The sequence below is a fragment of the Haematobia irritans genome, chromosome 5, assembly GCF_050003625.1.
Source record: "Haematobia irritans isolate KBUSLIRL chromosome 5, ASM5000362v1, whole genome shotgun sequence".
NCBI classification, from domain to species: Eukaryota; Metazoa; Arthropoda; class Insecta; order Diptera; family Muscidae; genus Haematobia; species Haematobia irritans.
Window position 1 is genome coordinate 70708632 of NC_134401.1, and position 22683 is coordinate 70731314.

Here is a 22683-nt window from a genome sequence, read left to right on the forward strand (position 1 = left end):
TTATGAAAGCTGAGCTCAAGCCCTTTCCAATGAGCCTAGTTTCTATACCGCACGCGGCTTAGTTTTGGCACAGTGGGCTCCGTTGTAAAAATTTCTTGAAAAAGCATTTTCAAATTTCCGCTTTTCACAAATACTTTTCTAATGAAGACTTTTGTGATTATGAAAGCTGAGCTCAAGCCCTTTCCAATGAGCCTAGTCTCTATACCGCACGCGGCTTAGTTTTGGCACAGTGGGCTCGGTTGTAAAAATTTCTTGAAAAGGCATTTTCAAATTTCGGCTTTTCACAAATACTTTTCTAATGAAGACTTTTGTGACTATGAAAGCTGAGCTCACGCCCTTTCCAATGAGCCTAGTCTCTATATCGCACGCGGCTTAGTTTTGGCACAGTGGGCTCGGTTGTAAAAATTTCTTGAAAAAGCATTTTCAAATTTTCGCTTTTCACAACTACTTTTCTAATGAAGACTTTTGTGATTATGAAAGCTGAGCTCACGCCCTTTCCAATGAGCCTAGTCTCTATATCGCACGCGGCTTAGTTTTGGCACAGTGGGCTCGGTTGTAAAAATTTCTTGAAAAAGCATTTTCAAATTTCCGCTTTTCACAAATACTTTTCTAATGAAGACTTTTGTGATTATGAAAGCTGAGCTCAAGCCCTTTCCAATGAGCTGAGTCTTTATACCGCACGCGGCTTAGTTTTGGCACAGTGGGCCCGATGTAAAAATTTGTTGAAAATTTTGTTTTCAAATTTTCGCTTTTCACAAATACTTTTCTAATGAAGACTTTTGTGGAAGTGAAAGCTGAGCTCAAGCCCTTTCCAATGAGCCTAGTCTCTATACCGCACGCGGCTTAGTTTTGGCACAGTGGTCTCTCGGTTGTAAAAATTTCTTGAAAAGGCATTTTCAAATTTCCGCTTTTCACAAATACTTTTCTAATGAAGACTTTTGTGATTATGAAAGCTGAGCTCAAGCCCTTTCCAATGAGCTGAGTCTTTATACCGCACGCGGCTTAGTTTTGGCACAGTGGGCCCGATGTAAAAATTTGTTGAAAATTTTGTTTTCAAATTTTCGCTTTTCACAAATACTTTTCTAATGAAGACTTTTGTGGAAGTGAAAGCTGAGCTCAAGCCCTTTCCAATGAGCCTAGTCTCTATACCGCACGCGGCTTAGTTTTGGCACAGTGGTCTCTCGGTTGTAAAAATTTCTTGAAAAGGCATTTTCAAATTTCCGCTTTTCACAAATACTTTTCTAATGAAGACTTTTGTGATTATGAAAGCTGAGCTCAAGCCCTTTCCAATGAGCTGAGTCTGTATACCGCACGCGGCTTAGTTTTGGCACAGTGGGCCCGATGTAAAAATTTGTTGAAAATTTTGTTTTCACATTTTCGCTTTTCACAAATACTTTTGTAATGAAGACTTTTGTGATTATGAAAGCTGAGCTCAAGCCCTTTCCAATGAGCCTACTCTCTATATCGCACGCGGCTTAGTTTTTAAATAATAAGCCAAATACTAAAAATCCAAATTCGAATTTGAAATCCTAAATTCGAATTTGAAAAATATTGGTGGTGCTGGTTTGTGTCTCGGCTAAGTTTTTGCTGCAAATTTCAAATTCGAATTTATCTTCACACACATCACTTTATGACCATCCTTTAAGACCGCTCGTATAATCAGGTGGTTGAATTTAATTTCTTCTACTTTTGGCATTGACAGTATGTACAAAAGTCGGGAGCCATTGGTGTAAATAGAGGGCTCACTGTATTCAATGGCCTCGATAACATTACTGTAGGGAAGAACTTCTATTTCACCTACTAGTTGATTTATCTCTTCCTTGTTCAACAGGTTACTGTTCACAACCTTAGCCTTGGCCATTTGGCAAGCTCGAACTAATTCGCTTACATCCTCCTTTAGAATTAACGCATTGTGTAGTATTTCTTGTGAAAACTTTGCTTGGGTGTTTCGTCCCAGGATATCATTTGTTGCATTGATAACTCCATTTATGGTCCTCAAGAGTTCTTGAGTTTTAGTGGAAATTTCAGAATTTATCTTGTTTTGAAGATCGTTGTTAGAAGCAAGTGCGTCCTGGCTTCGTAGGATTTCGTCCCAGTCTGTTGCATCAGGAGATCCGGCTATCCACTTCCAAGCGGAGCCAATCCAATTGATTGAGCGTTTTTGTTTTTTGACTTTGGGTCCCTTCAGCTCATCGAGTTGAGCGCGGGTTTTTTCAGCTGGAATGCTATAATATCCTTCAAACCAGTGGTCTCGTTCAATTTGTTGTTTCTTCGTCTAATCGATTCAATACATCCTCATAGCGCTGCAGGTCGATATTGTGAATTAATTTGAAGTGTCCATTAATAACCCAACCATAGCCGTCACGAATTGTTAAAATGGGCGCGTCCAGATTGAATGTCACATAAGCTTGTGCGATTGCACAGAGGCGAATCCTAAGAAATAATTATAATCTATTGACAAAATCGATCATGCAAATAAAAAATTAACTCAAAACTATTAACATAATTTATACAGTTTGTTTGAGATATAAAAATGTTGTGCCGAAATTTTAACAAATTCTAATTCTATAAAATTTTGGTAAATGATTTGGGACTATTAGAATAGGTTCATGATATAAAAATTATATATTCTAGTTTAGCTAAAAATTATAAATGTACAAGCATATAAAAAAAAAAATTAGATCCAAAATTTTAACAAATACTTAGTCACTAAATTTGGAAAATAATTCGAAAATATTATATTTGAAGTTATAAATCATACAACAAAGTCAAATTCTTTAACCGAAATTTTAACAGTCTGTCTTATCTTAAAAAATTTAGAAAATGATTTTATATTCTGTGGAGATTTAATCTAAATTACTAAAATGTTCCTATATTAAGTGGTTAGTAGCAATTTGTTAGTACTTGTTATTGTTAGTGAGAGGAGTTCGGGAAGACGGAATACAATGTGTTGGAATGAAAAGTGTTTAGCAAAATGAAATGTTAACATTTTAATAGGGGATTGTTATATTTTTGTTAGTAACTTTTTTCAGTGTGTTAGCAGGGTTAGAATGGGATTTCTATTGTTAATTTTTGGGTATCTTGTATGCCTTATTCAGCAATTATTTTATTTCTTATTTTTTGTGCGCCTCTTTGGGGCGTTATTTGATTTATTTTCTGTTTTGTGCCACTCTTTGGGCATTATGTTCGTTTTCTTGTATGCCATTTTAGGCAGTTATTTGGTTTTGTATGCCTCTTTTGGGCGTTATATGTTTTACCTCATTGGGTATTTTGATCAGTAAATATTATTTTAGCGACTATTCTTGGAATGCAGGCGTGAACTCAGATGACATAGGAAGGCTCATGTTAGTCCCTTTTAGCCGTATACATTAGCCAGCATAGGCCTACTCATGGCATGAGTACCTTCACCGTCAATTAAAGCCAATAGATTCCCGGTGGAGTTGAACCACGACGAGTGCCGCCCCTCGGACCACCGAGTGAACTGGAATTGAACCAATGCGACGGGTCGACTACAAATATTGAACAATTTCAACCCAGACCGCTGGGGCTAGATATCTATGCATGAGCCATCTAACCTCTTGACCACATAATCGCTAAAATTTCCATTATAAAATTGTGATTGTATTTTCATATCGTTTTGTAATTTAGTTTGCATTGTTTGCCTTTTAATTATGTTAGGCAATTTCATAATTTGTAAAGAGTAAATTTAAGTTTTTTTTTGTTTAGTCTTTTATATGCCCTTTGGGTCATTGTAATTAATATTGTTTTTTGAGTCATGGTGACGTATTTTGCAATGATATAATTTTAGTTGTTGCCTTTTTACTTAGGCTTGTTTTTCATTTGATTCTTTGCATAATTTTTGTTTTGCCATGAAGGCTTTCCGATTTTTATTTTCAATTAATTATGTTTTTTATATCTGATTTGTGGAATTTTTTCCACTTTCTGTGATAATAGTTGTGTTTTTGTTCTCAGAAACGGTTTCTTTTTTGTATATTGGTTTTCCTTACCTTTAATTTGTTTGTTGGCAATGAACAGTTCGTCACCAACATTGAAATCACGAGGAGGAGATCGAGTCATGTTATTGCGAGCATTTCTAGACTCTTGTTCATGTAGTAAAAGAGCCTTGATGTCCTCATACGTCTTTTCCCTAAAATTAGCTATACCTTGATAATTTATCCTACCTGTCCTATTTAGGAAGATGTCTGCTGGCTTCCGCTTCGTTACGGAATGTATGGTGTTGTTGTACCTATCTACGGTAATCGCAATACGTTCCTTAGGTGTTACTTTAGGCAGTTCTGTGCAAAGACAGCGATACATTTCAATCAAGGTTGAATGTAACCTTTCTACCTGACCATTGGCCTCGCTTCTCTGTGTAGGGGTATGGTAAATTTCGATTCCTAGGGAACGGATATAATTAAGGACCAGTGGGGTCAAAAACCCACGTTCATTGTCCATTACCAGGACACGAGGGACAGTAAAATAATGAAGGGCGATTGTAAGTTTAGTCTTTAAATGTGGTGAAGATTTATTTTTTATGGGAAATAATTTCGCAAATTTGCTAAATTTGTCAATGCAACTAAGATATTTTTGGTTCTCTATTTCAAAAATATCTATGTGGACAATCTCGCAAGGGTAATTAGGTATAGGTGTAGGTTGCATATGAGGTTTAGAAGGATGTCTATCATATTTATTTTTCTTGCAGGTCTCACATTTACTAATGTAATCCCTAATTTGTTTTGACATGGCAGGGAAATAAAACTTCTCAAGGATCTGTTCTCTGCTTTCGCGAGCGTTACGATGGGCTCGCCTGTGTTCCTTTTCAATGATATCGAACACCCTATCTGCTAAAGTCACATCCTCTACCATTCGTTGCGTTATTCGTATCTTGTACTTGAAAAAAAGTATTTAAATAGACATTATTAATATTATTAATAACATTTTCTGGGATTTTAATGCCATTTATAACATTTGGATTCAAAATTCTTCTGAGAACACTTGCGAGATTTTCACAATTTATTACAGGTATGGTTATAAAAAATCGTTTGTATCCACTGTGGGGTTCCTCTTTGCATTCAAAATTAGTTCCCTGTCGTATTATTATCTGATTTCTAAAGACGTTTATCGGAGACTCGACGTGTGGTATTAAATCGGGTGGGTGAATTGTGACTTCGGATGCTGTGTCAGTTTATGATGTATTGTTTGGGTCATTTATCGAGGATGCTGGTTGGGCAACTATGGAGTCTGTGAGTGCGTTCACTTCCGTTCTAAGACGGGAGAGTGCATCGGCGACCACATTCGTTTTTCCTGGCTTGTAAATCAATTCAACGTTGTACTCTTCTATACGCGCTTTCCATCGTTTAAGTTTTGCGTTATAATTTCGATTACTCAATGAAAAAGTTAAGGGTTGATGGTCAGTATATATCCTTATCTTTTTCGTGTCATAAAGGTACGATCGTAAATTATCCAGCGCCCAAACGATGGCCAAGAGTTCTTTCTCATTGGTGGCGTAATTTTCCTCTGACATGTTAAGAGAACGTGAAATGTATGCAATAGGTCTATCATCGCCAATAGAGCCCTGCGAAAGTACCGCTCCAATTGCATAGTCTGATGCATCCGTTGTCAGGTTGAAAGGCTTCCCAAAATCAGGGAACGCCAAAACGTCAGCAGAAATTAATAGTCGTTTCAATTCATTAAATGCTTGTAAAGCCTCTTCATCTATTCTACTTTCACTTTTTTCGAGGCATTAGCTCGTATCTGTGCATTATCCCCAGTGGTTTCGCCACCTTGGCATAATCTTTTATAAATTTTCTGTAATACGATGCCATGCCAAGGAAGCTTTTTAATTCCTTAAGGTTTTGTGGTGGCAAAATCATCTTTATCGCCTCTATCTTTTTCGGATCGGCCCGTACACCCTCGGGAGTTATTACATAACCGAGGAATTCAACTTCCATTTCCAGGAAGCATGTCTTTTCAAGATTCACTTTAAGATTGGCGTCCATTAGACGCGAGAACACTTTTTCCACATTATCTAGATATTATTCTATAGTTTTACCAAATACAATTATATCGTCTATATACACATAACAAATTTTACCAATGTACTGTTTCAAAACGTCGTCTATCATTCTTTGAAAGATCGCCGGCGCATTTTTTAGACCAAACGGATATACAGTCCACCTAGGCACAATATAAAGTGTGATACATACAGAGAGATAATTGAAAAAACACAAATATCGATGTATAATGGGCGGCCATTTTAATGCAAAAAACACACTGGGGATCCACATTAACGACTCCAAAAGGTAAAGAATTGTTAAAAGCTCTCAAGCAAACAGGATGCAAGTCAATTTCCACCTGTAACCCGATATACTGGCCAATTGATTTCCACCGGTAACCCGATATACTGGCCAATTGATACTTTAACATGTCCTGACTTAATTGACTTTTTATTACTACAAAGATTGCTTAGTTCAAATTAGCGATAGTAGATAGTTCTGAGCACAGCACTGATCACACACCAATATATTTAACTTACAAAGGTACAAACATAACACAAAACTACAATCTACCCCTGACAAACAAGAAAACAGTCTGGAATTACTTCAAATTTTTAGTTAGCAATTCGACATTGATACTGAATTTTACCGTTTAAATTTTTCTTGATTAGTTTTCTTGCTTTTGTGTCGTTAACATTGAATATTTAATCAGCTGGCAAAAAAATGGGGGCATTAAAGGGTTAAACAGATGATGATATGATAGTAAATCTAATTGGAAAACTACCAAACAACAAAATAACTGACCAATTAATCAGAAAGCTCCACTACAGAATAGTAACGGAATATGGTTAAAAAGTAACTCTGAGAAAGCCCAACACTTTGCGGAGCATCTTAAATCAACTTTTTCTAATTCACAAGCGAATGGTATTGATTATATGACTTCGACGTATCCTCTTCAGAACAATAGTCCAATGTCCCTAGAAAGATTTACTTTTAAGGAAGTATGGGATGCTTGAAAAAAATCACCTGGATTTGATCTAATTAGCCTGAATTCGTACTTAAAATTTTAAGTACGTAAATACTAAGTTATACTCATATCAAGTACAAAATGTGCTTATTTGTGTTATTCAAGTACTTAAAGTTTGAATTAAGCTGGTTTTGGATTAAAACAAGAAATTTTTTAATATGCCAGTGAGAGTTAGCTAATGAGAGCACAAAATAGAGTTTTATTCTCCTCGATGCTCTCATCGATTTTCAACCCCCAAAAACTGTTTTGCTTGTAATGGTTTTAAGTACGCAAATACTAAGTTATACTTATATCAAGTACAAAGTGTGCTTATTTGTGTTATTCAAGTACTTAAAGTTTGAATTAAGCTGGTTTTGGATTAAAAGAAGAAATTTGTTACTTAATATGCCAGTGAGAGTTAGCTAATGAGAGCACAAAATAGAGTTTTATTCTCCTCGATGCTCTCATCGATTTACAACCCCCAAAAACTGTTTTGCTTGTAATGGTAGCGGCTTGGATTTCGTTTGCTATCTTGAGTCGACTATGGCTTAAAATAAGAAAATTTTAACTTGATATTTTCATCGTTACACGTTCAGAGCACCGTGTGTGTTTGGTTGAATTTGATTTGCAATCTTAAGCCGAATCTGGCTTAAAATAATAACACTTTTACTTGAGCACATTGGAATGCAAAATAAAGTTTTGCTCTCCTTGTTACTCTTACAGATGTTTAACCACCAAAAACTGTTTTTGGGCATGTATGAAACATTTTGGGTGTGTATGTGTGTAATTTTTGATTTCGAGTTTGTGTTTTTGGCTTCACTTGCATTTTATTTGCCAAATTATTTTAGTATTATTGTGTGCTTAGACCCTAAGTTGCTTTATAAATTATGAAAAAAAAGTTGAGGCAGCATACAGATATTGAAAAGGTAAGTAAAAATAAAGTTTATTAGTTTAAAATGGCTATTTGCCATTAAATGTGTATTTCATCATATTTAAATTAATTTAAATTGCATACATCTATAAGCAAACATAGCGTCTACATACTAACAAAAAAGTTTTTGTCGTTGGTATACCAAGAATAATGTCGGCTTGATGCAAGTAATGCAGTTGACTCAAAAATCGCCACGTTGTTTTATAAAAATAATTGTTATAATTCTTTTATGTTTTAAATAGGGAATAATACTTCATAGTTTACAACCTCTACTTAATACCAAGGTGTGGAAATGGGAATCCTTGCGGAAATTTGTGAAAATATGACGACGCGGCTCCTCCAAAAGTTCAACAAACGAAACATCAGAAGTTATCAAATTGACAATTTCGTTCCCTAAGCGTGAAAGGAGTGCTTGAACAGAGTGTCAATGGATTTGGCCGGCGTATGTGATAAGTGGAGGAAAACTTACTATTTAAAGCGACAAGGCCTACAAAAGTTGAATTCCTCTTATTTTCTTGCTTCCTGCTCCAATCCAAGATTTGGTAAATAAAAATACATAAATATATATTTTTATATTTTCTATAATTCTGTATATATTTATTTTTATTAATAACATGTATTTTGTACTTGAATCAATTACACAAATATATTAATTATATATAACTACTTCTTCAACTAGGTGTATTATTTGTGTAATTCATTTTCTTATTTTACGTCTTTTTCTTTCCATTACAAATGTATGTAGCGATATAAAAAAGAATAATAAAAAATATTTTAAAAATACATGAACAAATTTTTACTTTATGGGAATTAAGTGCACATTGAGATTAAAACAAGTGCAAAGCACACTGAAATCAAGCACATATAAAATAACATCGAATACGGTTCGAGATTAAATCAAGTAAAAGTCGTTCCTAAATCAAGCATAGTAGGATTATATTCAAGAATAAAAAAGATTTATCCAAGCCTTGATTCCGCTTAAACAAGTTCATTTTGGCTCAAGTTAAGCGCTATTGGGTTTAATTTAAACTTAAATGCGGATTGAATCAAGTACATATTAGGATTAAATAGAGCTTCACTAGGCTTGAATCAAGCACTTCCCGTACTTAAAGGAAGCACAAACACAATTGAAAATTTCTAAAATTAAGAAACTTGTATTTAATATTTTCGGGATTAAATTAAGAATGTTCTTCTTGAATTTAGAAAATCCGTACTTACCGTACTTTTGACACCGCTACGGCTTGAATCAAGTAAACTTTTCTCTATTAATTCATTGGGTGTATGTACCAATGACGTTCCGACCAGCGAAAACTGTTTCATAGGTACCTTTGCGGATGTCGACTGGTTTAAATACTATAGAAACCAAAGAAAACTTCCAATTAGCATTGAATAACTTATATAAGTGGACGACAGATTGGGTTCTAAAAATAAACAGTAACAAATTAATTCACATAGATTTCGCTCTGAATCAAATAACCACAACCAATTAAATTTCTGTTTTTGTTTTATGAATCATTAATTAACTAACATTATAAACTTCTTTAACAAAACTACTGGTTAGTCACTACTTTATAAAGAGACTAGTTGTAGTTATACAATCATAGTATGATTGTAGAAATTGCTTAAATAAAAAAATGTACATTTGATGAGTTTTTATGTATTTTCATCTCCTGAATTCGAAAATATAGGTTTTTATATGGAGCACCTTTTGAGATATTCTTATATTTTTAGTTTTTCACTAGACGAGAGAATCATATCTCGAGCTAGAAGTGACCGGTTATATCGTTGGATTTGTTGAACTTTGAAAAGTGCAAAATGTTGAAATAACGTCCGGTTTCTCTTCATGCTCGTAAAGATGATACTCTAACGTAAGAATTAAACCAACTAGAAGAAAATGACAAAGTTATAAGCCTACTTTTTTGAAAATGTTCCGGTTTTCATCGATATATTTTGAACCACTTAACTTATCACAGATCCGGTTATATCGTTGGATTTGTTGAACTTTGAAAAGTGCAAAATGTTGAAATAACGTCCGGTTTCTCTTCATGCTCGTAAAGATGATACTCTAACGTAAGAATTAAACCAACTAGAAGAAAATGACAAAGTTATAAGCCTACTTTTTTGAAAATGTTCCGGTTTTCATCGATATATTTTGAACCACTTAACTTATCACATATCCTTATTTGTTCGTCATCTTACATTTAAGTACCAATAACAATATAATTGTAAATTTTTAGCTCGAAAAATGATTTGTCTAATGAAAAAAGACGACAAACTAAAAATATAAGGATATCTCAGAAACTGTTTCATTAAAAAAAATTTTAACCTCAATTTTCGAATTCAGGAGATGAAAATACATAAGAAGCAACCTCTCATCAAATGTAAATTTTAGTGTAAATTAGTGTAATTGCTAATTTCTTTATTTTACTTCTTTTCATTACAGATTGTTTTAACATTGTTATGTTTTATACGCGTGTATAAGGCCAAAGAAGAAAAACTAAACGAAAATAAATCCTGGACAACACTCCAACCCAACTTCCAATACTTCGATGGAATTCAATTTATTTCACACATTTAATAATGTATAAGTTATTGTATTAAATGATTTACGGGTTTTATTTCAACATATCGTTAAAAAACGACGAATTTTGTTGCTGGGACAACAAACATTTGTAGTTGTTATAGCAGTAAAAATGTTAGCTATTTCAACTAACGCAGTTTACTACTTCAGCAGCGGTGTTTGTCAAAAACTTTTAGCAAACACGTTTGCTAATTCAGCAGCATTTGTTTGCTATTTGAGCTGTAAAAATGTTTGCAGTTTCAAGTAACGAATGTTTGCTGAAACAACTACATGCTACTGCTAACCCTTTTTCAGCAAACAAAAACTGCTGTTTTAGCACACATTTTTGCTATTATGAGTAACTAAATTTGTTGGGTGTACTTTTTGCCAAATTGAAGAAAATTTATTAAATATATTAAGTTTTTTTTTTCAGTTGTTTTCATATGTTGAAGGAAAAAAAATGGATGTAAAGATTGTTAGTTGTATAGTATTGTATAGTTTTTTCTATACTAACAAATATCTTTGGTTTTAGATTTATTGCCTTCAGATACTTGGTTTAACATTCCTACATCACTAACATTCAATTTTCAATACTTATTTTTAAATAGAATAATGGCAGAGGAATATGAGCCAATGGAGCCTAGCTTAAAAAATGTTATTGACCAAACCTCGTTGAAGTGGATCTTTGTTGGTGGAAAAGGAGGTGTTGGGAAGACGACATGCAGGTGAGCAATATTATGTAATTTGCTTTGATGTAATGTAATTTGCTTTGATTATAGAGTTGAAATTTTACCGTCATGATGAAAACTTCTCTTCTCGGTTACAGTTGCAGTTTAGCAGTGCAGATGTCGAAAGTAAGAGAATCGGTATTGATAATTTCAACTGATCCTGCTCACAACATCTCAGATGCATTTGATCAAAAGTTCACCAAAGTGCCAACAAAAGTAAAGTATTGCATTTCTTAAAATCTAATGTTATCCCGGTGAGATTGCGTTTAGAACAAATTTTAATTTCGTATTTTCGTGGTTTTGGTCACAATATTTTAACTATCTACATATATTTAATTTTAGGATTCAATTCAAAATTAATTAGTATTGGTATATACCAAAGGCCTACACAAGCCTATTAAGTTTTGCCAGGTTTCCCCCCAAAATTTAGAGTTTTTTCACGTTTGGGGAATTTTTAGGGGTAAGACTTATTTTGGGGGATTTTTAGGAGTAAAAAATATTTTACACCTTACAAAGTTGAACAACTCTCAACTAAATTTGTAGCAATTCCGTCATGAATTTGAAGAAAAACATGTGGGAGGTCAACCCAAGTTCCTAAATATATGCAAGTATACATCAGCATTACTTTCGCTACGCTTTTCAAATACTTCTGTTGAAAAGACATTTTCAAAGTTCGACATAGTTAAAAACAAATGGACCAAATGACCGAAATCGCACGCATAAAATCAATTTTTGTAATTTTGAAAATTAAACATTTGGTGCTACAAAAAAGTTGACAACACATTTCTTGCATCAAAACTTTTAGCTAATCTGCGGGTGTAAGAGATTGAATGGGACTAAATTTGAATTGAATTAAAATTGCTGAAATCCTACACTCTAAGATAGTGATCACGATAACATCAGTTTCAGTCCTAATCTAGATTTTCAGTTTCATACATATTGATATATTTAATTTGGTGTATGGTTACAGTGGTGTATCTCAAATACACCCTCCATTATAAAGTGGGCGTGGCAGTGGGCGCATCGGTACAAAATTTTGCTTATACTTTATTCTAATCCTCAGTACAAAATTTCAGAGCTCTAGGTGCTTCCGTTGATTTAATGCACCAAAAACCTGTCATTTTGCACATAGTGCGCTGGAGCTAGAAATGTCCGATTATATTGTTGGTACTTGAATGCGAGGTATTGGGATGACGAACAAACGTGTATAATTAGATCTGTGATAAGTTACGTAGTTCAAAATATATCGATGAAAATAGGGCGAATTTTCGAAAAAATCGTGTTTTACAATGACTATTACGCTGGAAATGTATAAACCATTGAAAAAACGACTGCAAAATGACAAAGTTATAAGCAATTGAGTGAATAAATCCGATGTCAAATCATACCAATATTTGCATGATTTGACATTGGATTTATTCACTCAATTTCTTATAACTTTGTCATTTTTCGGTCGATATTATTCTAGCTGGTCTTATTTCTTACGTTAAATTATCATCTACATGAGCAAGAAGGGAAACTAGACGTTTTTTCAATGACATACTTTTCCAGCGGCATTGAGTCATTGTAAAACACGATTTTTTTAAATTCGTCCTATTTTCATTGATATAAAGGGTGATTTGTTAAGAGCTTGATAACTTTTTTTAAAAAAAAAAACGCATAAAATTTGCAAAATCTCATCGGTTCTTTATTTGAAACGTTAGATTGGTCCATGACATTTACTTTTTGAAGATAATTTCATTTAAATGTTGACCGCGGCTGCGTCTTAGGTGGTCCATTCGGAAAGTCCAATTTTGGGCAACTTTTTCGAGCATTTCGGCCGGAATAGCCCGAATTTCTTCGGAAATGTTGTCTTCCAAAGCTGGAATAGTTGCTGGCTTATTTCTGTAGACTTTAGACTTGACGTAGCCCCACAAAAAATAGTCTAAAGGCGTCAAATCGCATGATCTTGGTGGCCAACTTACCGGTCCATTTCTTGAGATGAATTGTTCTCCGAAGTTTTCCCTCAAAATGGCCATAGAATCGCGAGCTGTGTGGCATGTAGCGCCATCTTGTTGAAACCACATGTCAACCAAGTTCAGTTCTTCCATTTTTGGCAACAAAAAGTTTGTTAGCATCGAACGATAGCGATCGCCATTCACCGTAACTTTGCGTCCAACAGCATCTTTGAAAAAATACGGTCCAATGATTCCACCAGCGTACAAACCACACCAAACAGTGCATTTTTCGGGATGCATGGGCAGTTCTTGAACGGCTTCTGGTTGCTCTTCACTCCAAATGCGGCAATTTTGCTTATTTACGTAGCCATTCAACCAGAAATGAGCCTCATCGCTGAACAAAATTTGTCGATAAAAAAGCGGATTTTCTGCCAACTTTTCTAGGGCCCATTCACTGAAAATTCGACGTTGTGGCAGATCGTTCGGCTTCAGTTCTTGCACGAGCTGTATTTTATACGGTTTTACACCAAGATCTTTGCGTAAAATCTTCCATGTGGTCGAATAACACAAACCCAATTGCTGCGAACGGCGACGAATCGACATTTCACGGTCTTCAGCAACACTCTCAGAAACAGACGCAATATTCTCTTCTGTACGCAGTGTACGCATTCGTGTGGTTGGTTTAATGTCCAATAAAGTAAACTGAGTGCGAAACTTGGTCACAATCGCATTAATTGTTTGCTCACTTGGTCGATTATGTAGACCATAAATCGGACGTAAAGCGCGAAACACATTTCGAACCGAACACTGATTTTGGTAATAAAATTCAATGATTTGCAAGCGTTGCTCGTTAGTAAGTCTATTCATGATGAAATGTCAAAGCATACTGAGCATCTTTCTCTTTGACACCATGTCTGAAATCCCACGTGATCTGTCAAATACTAATGCATGAAAATCCTAACCTCAAAAGAATCACCCTTTACTTTGACCCACTTAACTTTACAAATCCAATTAACCACGTTTGTTCGTCATCTCAATACCTTGCATTCAAATACTAACAGCGATATAATTGGACATTTCTAGCTCGAGATATAATTTATTTAGTGAAAAGAGGACGAAAAACTAAAAATAACGGGATATCTCAAAAACTGTTCCATGAAAAAATTTAACCTTCATTTTCGAATTCAGCTGATCAAAATACATAAGAAAAGTCACCTCTCATCAAATGTAAACTAATGTTATGGGTGTCATAATATTACACCAACAAGTGAACCAATTAAATTATGTACATTCAACTCCAGAATATTTAGAAATGTTGGACTCTTTCGAGGAATAATGAATGAATTTTATTGTTTCTTTTTCCACTTTATAAATTGAATTATTTTCTTTTGCCTGGTTTTTAAATTGATATATATGTGGTACTATTATATTTGTTGCTGTTTTGTAGTTTGATTTTTTGAAGTGTATCACTTCAGATTTTTTTCACTAAATTTGGAAACTCATTTTTGTACCTATTTACATGAAAAAGTTAACCTTCATTTTCGAATTCAGCAGATCAAAATTCATAAGAAAAGTCACCTCTCATCAAATGTACATTGTCAGTGTATGCAAAGTAAAGCTCTTAAAACAAAAAAAACTATAAAAAATTACAATACCCGTGTAAAAATTGGGGGGATCTGATTTGATATGGTAAGATCTGAGCCAAGATATGGTCAGATCTGAGCAGATCCGAAAAATGGTTATATCTGTTCAGATCTAAATACTATGGAATTGGATCTGATCAGATCCTAAAAATGAGACACATATAATCAGATCTAATTTGATATAATTGTATTATTATTTCGAGATCTTTGAACAGCATAGGATACCTGATAATAATAAAAGCCCATAATTTGTATATAAAATGAGATAAATTGTTTTATTTAATAACACAAACAACAAGTATATGCATAATAAATATATTTAAATTGATTGATCTATCAAAGTGTTGACAGTTGAGTTAGAGTGTTGTCCAGGGGGTTTTTTCGTTTGTTTTTTCTGCTTTGGACTTAGACACGCGACTAAGATATTACAGCGTTAAGCTGAGTACTATGTACAGTTTTCAAGCTGAAAACCAGCTTGTTTTCACATTTACTTTTTTAATTAACTAATTTAGAAATATAAAATTATTTGCTATCAATTCCTTGGATCTTTACCATCCATTATTTGGCAAGACTCGATCAAAATATAATCGTCTTCATAAATATATTTGTACTTTTAATTTAGTGTTTTGGTGAAAAAACCGAACATAGTACTCACCTTTAAGTCAATCTGCAATGAAATTAAGTAAAAAAAAAAAACAATTAGTAAACAAATATAGGAATTACACTCATAGAAAAAATTATGCACGGCATGCTCATTTCAAAACGATTCGTTCATGAAAGTGAATCAACACACATGTGGTGTCAAACTGAGAACAGACGGTGTCAATCTGACAACGATAAAATGTCACCATGCGTTGTTAAAACAACAACCAGCGTTCATGATCTGAAAACGTTATGGTTACGACTTTATAAACAAAATTAAAAAAACAGATTTCCGCTAGCGTGACTCGAACCTGTGTTTTCTGCACCATACACATTAACAGTCGCCTTAGCACATTGTACCATCGAGGGAGTTGCCATAACAAAATCTAACGATTATTTTAAGACTTTTCATTGCCAAAGAAAAACGAATGTCGTTCATGAAATCGTGAACGCCCGTGGACGAAATTGTGAACATTCCGTTTTGATTTTTTGTGAACGTTTCCGTTTCATTTTGTCACCGTCCGTTCACGACTATGGAACGTAATTTTGTCTATTAGTGTATGTATATTGACCTATGTAGGCAAGTATTAGGATTGTTTTGGATCATTCTTTAAGTTGCAATACAAATTGCCAAAGAGGTTATAATATTATGTTGCTTTTAATATTCACATTTAAAGTGAATTCGGGATTAGGTTAGGAATATCGAAAGGCCGTTATACTAGGTCCACTCAGGCTATTCAGAATATCATGATATCACAGTGATCAACTTATCACTGGACCTCCTTTTTATAATCGAGTGCGATCGGTGTTTCACGTTGCGGTGAAACAACATAGAGAATCTTTGAAGCAGAAATGTCGCCAACATTACTGCGAGAAGAAAATCCACCACCGAAACAATTTTTGGTGTTGGTCGGAACTAGGATTGAACCCGTGACCTTTTGAATGCAAGGCTGGCATGCTAACCAGTACACCACGGTGGTTTCCTATTTTCCAAATTTAGAAAATAGTAAAACAATATGAAAAGGACTACTAAGGAAATAACAACTACAATCTACTTACCTACATAATCTCCGCAATAAAAGAAACGATATACACTTTATCAAAGGAACACAATTAAAACATTTATATTAAATTTCTTAATTTTCTCAACTTGTCTTGTGTTAAATTCGTTTAGAAGTGATGTCCCTGACGGCGTTGACATAATGACATTGTTGTTGTTGTTAAAACTGATGGATCGTTCACACTAAAGGCCTTATTACTTTGTCGAATTTAGTGGAAACATGCCACACAAGCAACGAAACCGTTGCTCTTTCGCAGGAAACGTTTCCCGTTCCAATCATAATTACCCACCCAAAATTACTATCTCCGCGTTGGACATATATTAAAAAAGGCGACTTGTTCAGAAATGTTACTGCATAATCAAAATCTACTAATTGTTTTTTAATGCTTGAAGTTATTTAATGAGCATGAATGCAGCATTGATTTTACTATTTCAGAACTACTGACTTTTGAGCAGTATGTCTGTTATTCCAAACTAACAGATTTAGCAGAAAAACTGCTAAAACAGCAGTTTTTTATTTACCGAAAAATAGCAGTCAGTGTTTGCTATTAACAGCAGTCTTTTTCTACGAGTATATTTAAAAATAAAAACCAAATTCATGTTGTAATTTAACAGGTTGGATGATAAGTCCCCGGTCTAACAAAGAAAAACAATTTTTTTTGTCAAAATTTGTTTTTATTATTCAACATAGTTCCCTTCAAGAACGATACAACGATTATAACGACCTTCCAATTTTTTGATACCATTTTGGTAGTACTCCTTCGGGTTTGCCTCAAAATAGGCCTCAGTTTCTGCGATCACCTCTTCATTGCAGCCAATTTTTTTCCCTGCGAGCATCCTTTTGAGGTCTGAGAACAAGAAAAAGTTGCTGGGGGCCAGATCTGGGACCAAATCACCGCATTCGTCATCGAGTTCTGTTTCGTATAGAGAAACATTTCGATCGCATTAAATTTTTGGATCACCGCATTCGATCGAAATTTATTTTGTCTACTACTTTTTTTTTACATTGCTGTAAACATATGGTAATAAGAAATTGGAAGAGAGTAGAATTTCAAAATATTTTTTTGTTATCAAATTAGGGTATTTCTGAGATATTTATATTGTTTTTGTGTGTTATATGTGTAAAAATATATTATGAATCCAAGTGTTTTTGGTTTTCCTCGTCTTCGGCTTCAGAGGATGAGTACAAAGGGGCATTAATAAGGGAAAATATTCGTGACAAAAGCAGTCCTTTAGCATTGCCTGAAGTAGAGTAAGTGGTTCTATTTTGAAGTGAGTGTTTTTAACATCCATAGATTTAAAAAGAGTTCTTGAAAAAATAAGTTTGTTTGAAGCGGCTACTGAGCATTCCTTTCTTTGATCCGTTTCCCTAAATGCAAGTAATATTATATTTTATTAAATGTATTTTGCCAAAATAGAATAATAATTAAATTTTCACCAACTTTTTTCTTTTTGTTTACCTTTTTTCTGCTTAAAAATCACTACATACTTCGTTTTCGATAGCATGCTACCTATCGTGTTCAACTTCGAGTAGAAACAATTCGATAACGACTGCGGTGATCCGCGTAAACTACATACGATGACGAAGTACTCGATTTCGACTGCGGTGATTTGGCCCCTGGAGAATACGGTGGGTGGGGAAGCAATTCGAAGCCCAATTCATGAATTTTTGCCATCGTTCTCAATGACTTGTGGCACGGTGCGTTGTCTTGGTGGAACAACACATTTTTCTTCTTCATATGGGGCCGTTTTGCCGCGATTTCGACCTTCAAACGTTCCAATAACGCTATATAATAGTCAATGTTGATGGTTTTTCCCTTCTCAAGATAATCGATAAAAATTATTCCATGCGCATCCCAAAAAACAGAGGCCATTACATTGCCAGCGGACTTTTGAGTCTTTCCACGCTTCGGAGACGGTTCACCGGTCGCTGTCCACTCAGCCGACTGTCGATTGGTCTCAGGAGTGTAGTGATGGAGCCATGTTTCGTCCATTGTCACATATCGACGGAAAAACTCGGGTGTATTACGAGTTAACAGCTGCAAACACCGCTCAGAATCATCAACACGTTGTTGTTTTTGGTCAAATGTGAGCTCGCGCGGCACCCATTTTGCACAGAGCTTCGCATATCCAAATATTGATGAATGATATGGCCAACACGTTCCTTTGACATCTTTAAGGCCTCTGCTATCTCGATCAACTTTGAATTTAGTTGATGGTTTGGGCGGGGTAATCTTAAATGGGCGGTGTGATGGCGATCCACTGGGGGAGTTTACTTTTTGTGGGGTACGGAGCTTATCAGTTATTGATTATGGTATTGCTTCTTCGGATGTTTTGCAACTTTTGAGCAACTTTGTTATACCCTGTAAGCCATATTCGGATCATATGTCTCTAGAAATTTCTATCAGAACAACTATGTCTTACACTTGTCTTACACTTACACTTGAATATATTTCAACCGTCGAACGGAACGGACGTGTTTTTTAATAGCGGATAAAATCATCGTAATAAGTACCTACTACGAATTTCAAGTGTGGTGGGATATTAGGCCACCATGCAGAGAAATTCAAAGACATCCACTGGGTTGCTAACTTCAGGGCTCAGTGGACGGGTATCGACTGGAGTTATAAATTTGGGCAATGACCAAGAGTTAGGCCCAATTAGTCGACCTGTAGACGGGTCGACAGGTGGCGACAATTTGACAAGTCGGACCTTTTCCAAGGTAACGGCATCAAAAGGAGGTAATCCCTCACGAAAGAGATTCAAAGAACGTAGAAATGCTTTGTTTATCCTAAAGAAATTAGGATCAGTCGACCCAAGCACGTTGTCGGCTAAACAAAGCGATTCCTTAAAATGGGCTCAAGGAATTCTTGAGGCTGGAAAAAGGGAACGATCACCGGATGAGCTGCCATCCTCCAAAAGGGATCAACGATCGTTTGCCTCAGTTGCTAAAGACAGCCTTGTGATGGCTATCATAAATAAAGGAGCATTGGACGGTATGGTTCCAAAGCAAAAATGGGGGGAAATTGAGAATGCTTTGTCTGGCGTCTACTCACAGGTGCTGGAAAAGTTTCCCGGCCGAGATCCTCGACACCAAGAGGCTGGTTGGTATCAAGGACGATTTAAGCTAGTCGCATTTGAGGACCAGAGGTCTATAGAATGTTTTAAAGCTGCTCTGATACTAATTGGTGAAGTTTGGGAAGGAGCTGCTCTAGAGTTAGTCGAGAAGAAAGACATACCGGCTAGACCAAGAGCACATGCGTGGATGCCTGCAAACCCTCCTGACCCTGAATCTATTTTAAATAGACTGAAACAATGCAATCCAGATCTTCCAACAGCTGATTGGAAGGTTGGCCGTTTGGATGAAGTGGATGGGCCAAGACGGCATGCAGTGTTTATATTGAACACTCAGTCTTTGCCACATCTAGCAAAGTCCCAGGGCCGTGTATGTTATGGCTTTCATTATATCCAAATGAAGGTGTATAAAAACGATCAGCTAAAGGATTCAGAAATGGACAAGCCTCTGTCTGAATCAGAAGTAAGCGGATCCTCTTGCGAAGTCGAGGGGGATACCAAGACATTTGAAGACATGGATAGATACCGTATGCGTGAGGAGGCTTCTACTGCCTCAGAACTCACCAAAGTTGAACCTATGGTTATTGCGAGAGTCACCGATATCTCTGACGAGGACATTCTTGATGACTCGATTGAAGCGGCTGATGTGACGGTTGTTGAAAATCTCGATGGTCCTACGGATCCTCCAGATAAATCTTCATCATTGTAAGGCTGCATGTGCTGCCTTAAAAGTTCTCCTGATGAAAGGGGACATAGATATAGTTCTTATTCAAGAACCATATGTTTATAAAAACAAAATATGTGAATTAAGTACTCCGGGGTTCAAACTATTGCAGTATACTGGTAATGATGTAAATCGAGCCTGTATAATTGCTAAAAACGAGCTCAATTTGTTTCTGCTTCCTTCAATGTGCAATACAGACACTGTCGTTGCAAGTTTAGAAATAGACAAATGCAAATATTGGGTATCTTCGGTCTACATGGGACATGACAGGGAGATGCCTCCATATGCCGTTAAGACCTTAGTGGAGGAGTCACTGAAAACAAAGACGAAACTCATTATGGGATGCGATGCGAATGCGCATCATAGTATATGGGGAAGTAGTGATACTAATGCAAGGGGAGAGTCGCTAATAGAGTTTATTTTGCGTACTAATCTGGTAGTTTGCAACAAGGGAGATGTCCCAACCTTTGTCACTAAAAACAGGCAAGAGGTTTTGGACATCACCTTGGCCTCGCAAGAACTGAATGAAATGATATCTGATTGGCAGGTTTTAAGTGAACACAGCTTCTCAGATCATCGCTACATCAGTTTCAAATTTGATGTTCATATCACCAAGATCATATTTCCGCCAAATGTTAGGAAAGCTGACTGGAATAGGTATAGGGAATCGTTCAATATGATGATACCGGAAATAACAGAGACAAATATGAGAAATGTACAAGATATCGAACACGCAGTGGAGCGGATTACTAAGGCCTTCAACATCTCACTGAAAGCTGCATGCCCTAGAGGAAAGCCAAGGGGGAAACATCGACCACCATGGTGGTCTACGGAAATAAGTAATATGAGGAAATCCTGCAGGAAGCTCTTTAACAAGGCAAAGTCCACCAGAGCCCCTGAGGACTGGGACGCTTACAAGAAGAATCTGAGAGGATACAAGCGAGAACTGAGAAAGGCTCAGCATAACTCTTGGAATGCTTACTGCAGCAGTATTGAGAATACGTCCGAGGCTTCCAGACTACGGAAGGTTCTAGCATCCACCAACTCCGCTCCAGGTTTCATTAAAACATCGGAGGGCAATTGGACAACGTCCAGTGAGGAGACGCTGGAGGTACTATTGGACACACATTTTCCTGGAAATCAGACGGTTGAACCATGTACTGGCGGTGCCACAGTTGCTCAGCGGTCGTTTCCTGTCGAGGAAATTGTATCGGAAACTAGAATAAGATGGGCGCTAAATAGCTTTGGACCATTCAAATCCCCTGGACCTGATGGAATTACTCCGGCGGAGTTACAAGCTGTAACTGACAAAATTATCCCCTGGTTGTCGGTGATATATAAAGGATGTATCAACTTATCATATATCCCAGGAAAGTGGAGGGAAACAAAAGTCGTTTTCATACCTAAAGCGGGAAAAGCCTCTCACTCGAGGGCGAAGGATTTCCGACCAATCAGCTTATCCTCATTCCTACTTAAGACCCTGGAGAGGATGATAGATATTTATCTTAGAACTAGCATCGATTCAAGTTTGTTCTCGAAACGACAGCATGCATACTCGAAGGGCAGGTCTACTGAGACCGCACTACATGAACTAGTCAGCTTTATTGAAAGCTCACTATCTGTCAAAGAATACACAATCGTGGCGTTTCTAGACATCGAAGGGGCGTTCAATAATGTCCATCCGAGCTCGATATTAAATGGACTGACAACTCTGAATGTTGATCCATGTATACTCAGGCTGTTAGACGAACTGCTAATGAAGAGACGTATTTCAGCCACACTAGGACAAGCAAACATACAAAAGTATGTGAACAGAGGCACTCCCCAAGGAGGAGTTCTATCACCTCTTCTTTGGAATGTTGCTATAAATAGCCTTCTGGTTACTCTAGAAAAAGAAAGGATAAAAGTGGTGGCATACGCAGATGATGTAGCTCTGGCAGTCAGGGGAAAATTCCCATCCACAATCAGAGATATTATTCAGAGGGCCCTCCGGATGACTGAACAATGGGCGAAAGACAATGGTCTTGGGGTAAATCCTGCAAAGACAGAATTAGTCATGTACTGCAAAGATCGCAAAACTCCCACGGTTAGGCCTATTTCCTTAGGGGGTATTGAAATTCCCTTTGGTGATTGTGCAAAATACCTTGGCGTTATTTTGGACAGGAAGCTGAACTTTAAGCTTAATATTGAAGAAAGGGCGAGGAAGGCAACTATAGCTTTGTACTCGTGCAAAAAGGCAATAGGAAAAAAGTGGGGACTAAAACCAAAAATTGTGCATTGGCTATACACGGCAGTGGTTAGACCTATAATGCTATATGGTGTTGTAGTCTGGTGGCCGGCACTTCAGAAACCGACTGGTTTAGATAAAGTTCAGCGTATGG

At 36.1% G+C, this 22683-nt stretch overlaps 1 protein-coding gene across 3 annotated transcripts in view; it reads left to right on the forward strand.

Moving 5' to 3' along the window:
- LOC142241915 (ATPase ASNA1 homolog) overlaps positions 1-22683 on the forward strand; it is a 120509-nt gene that overhangs the window by 54866 nt on the left and 42960 nt on the right. Inside the window, exons 2-4 of one of the 3 annotated variants that reach the window (XM_075313762.1) lie at positions 10377-10515; positions 11102-11218; positions 11320-11437. In XM_075313762.1, the coding sequence (XP_075169877.1) occupies positions 11106-11218; positions 11320-11437 (231 nt within the window). In that variant the 5' untranslated portion in view covers positions 10377-10515; positions 11102-11105. Of the gene's footprint in view, positions 1-10376; positions 10516-11083; positions 11219-11319; positions 11438-22683 lie in introns of those variants that run through there. The other 2 variants (XM_075313764.1, XM_075313763.1) reach the window with 2 other exon arrangements.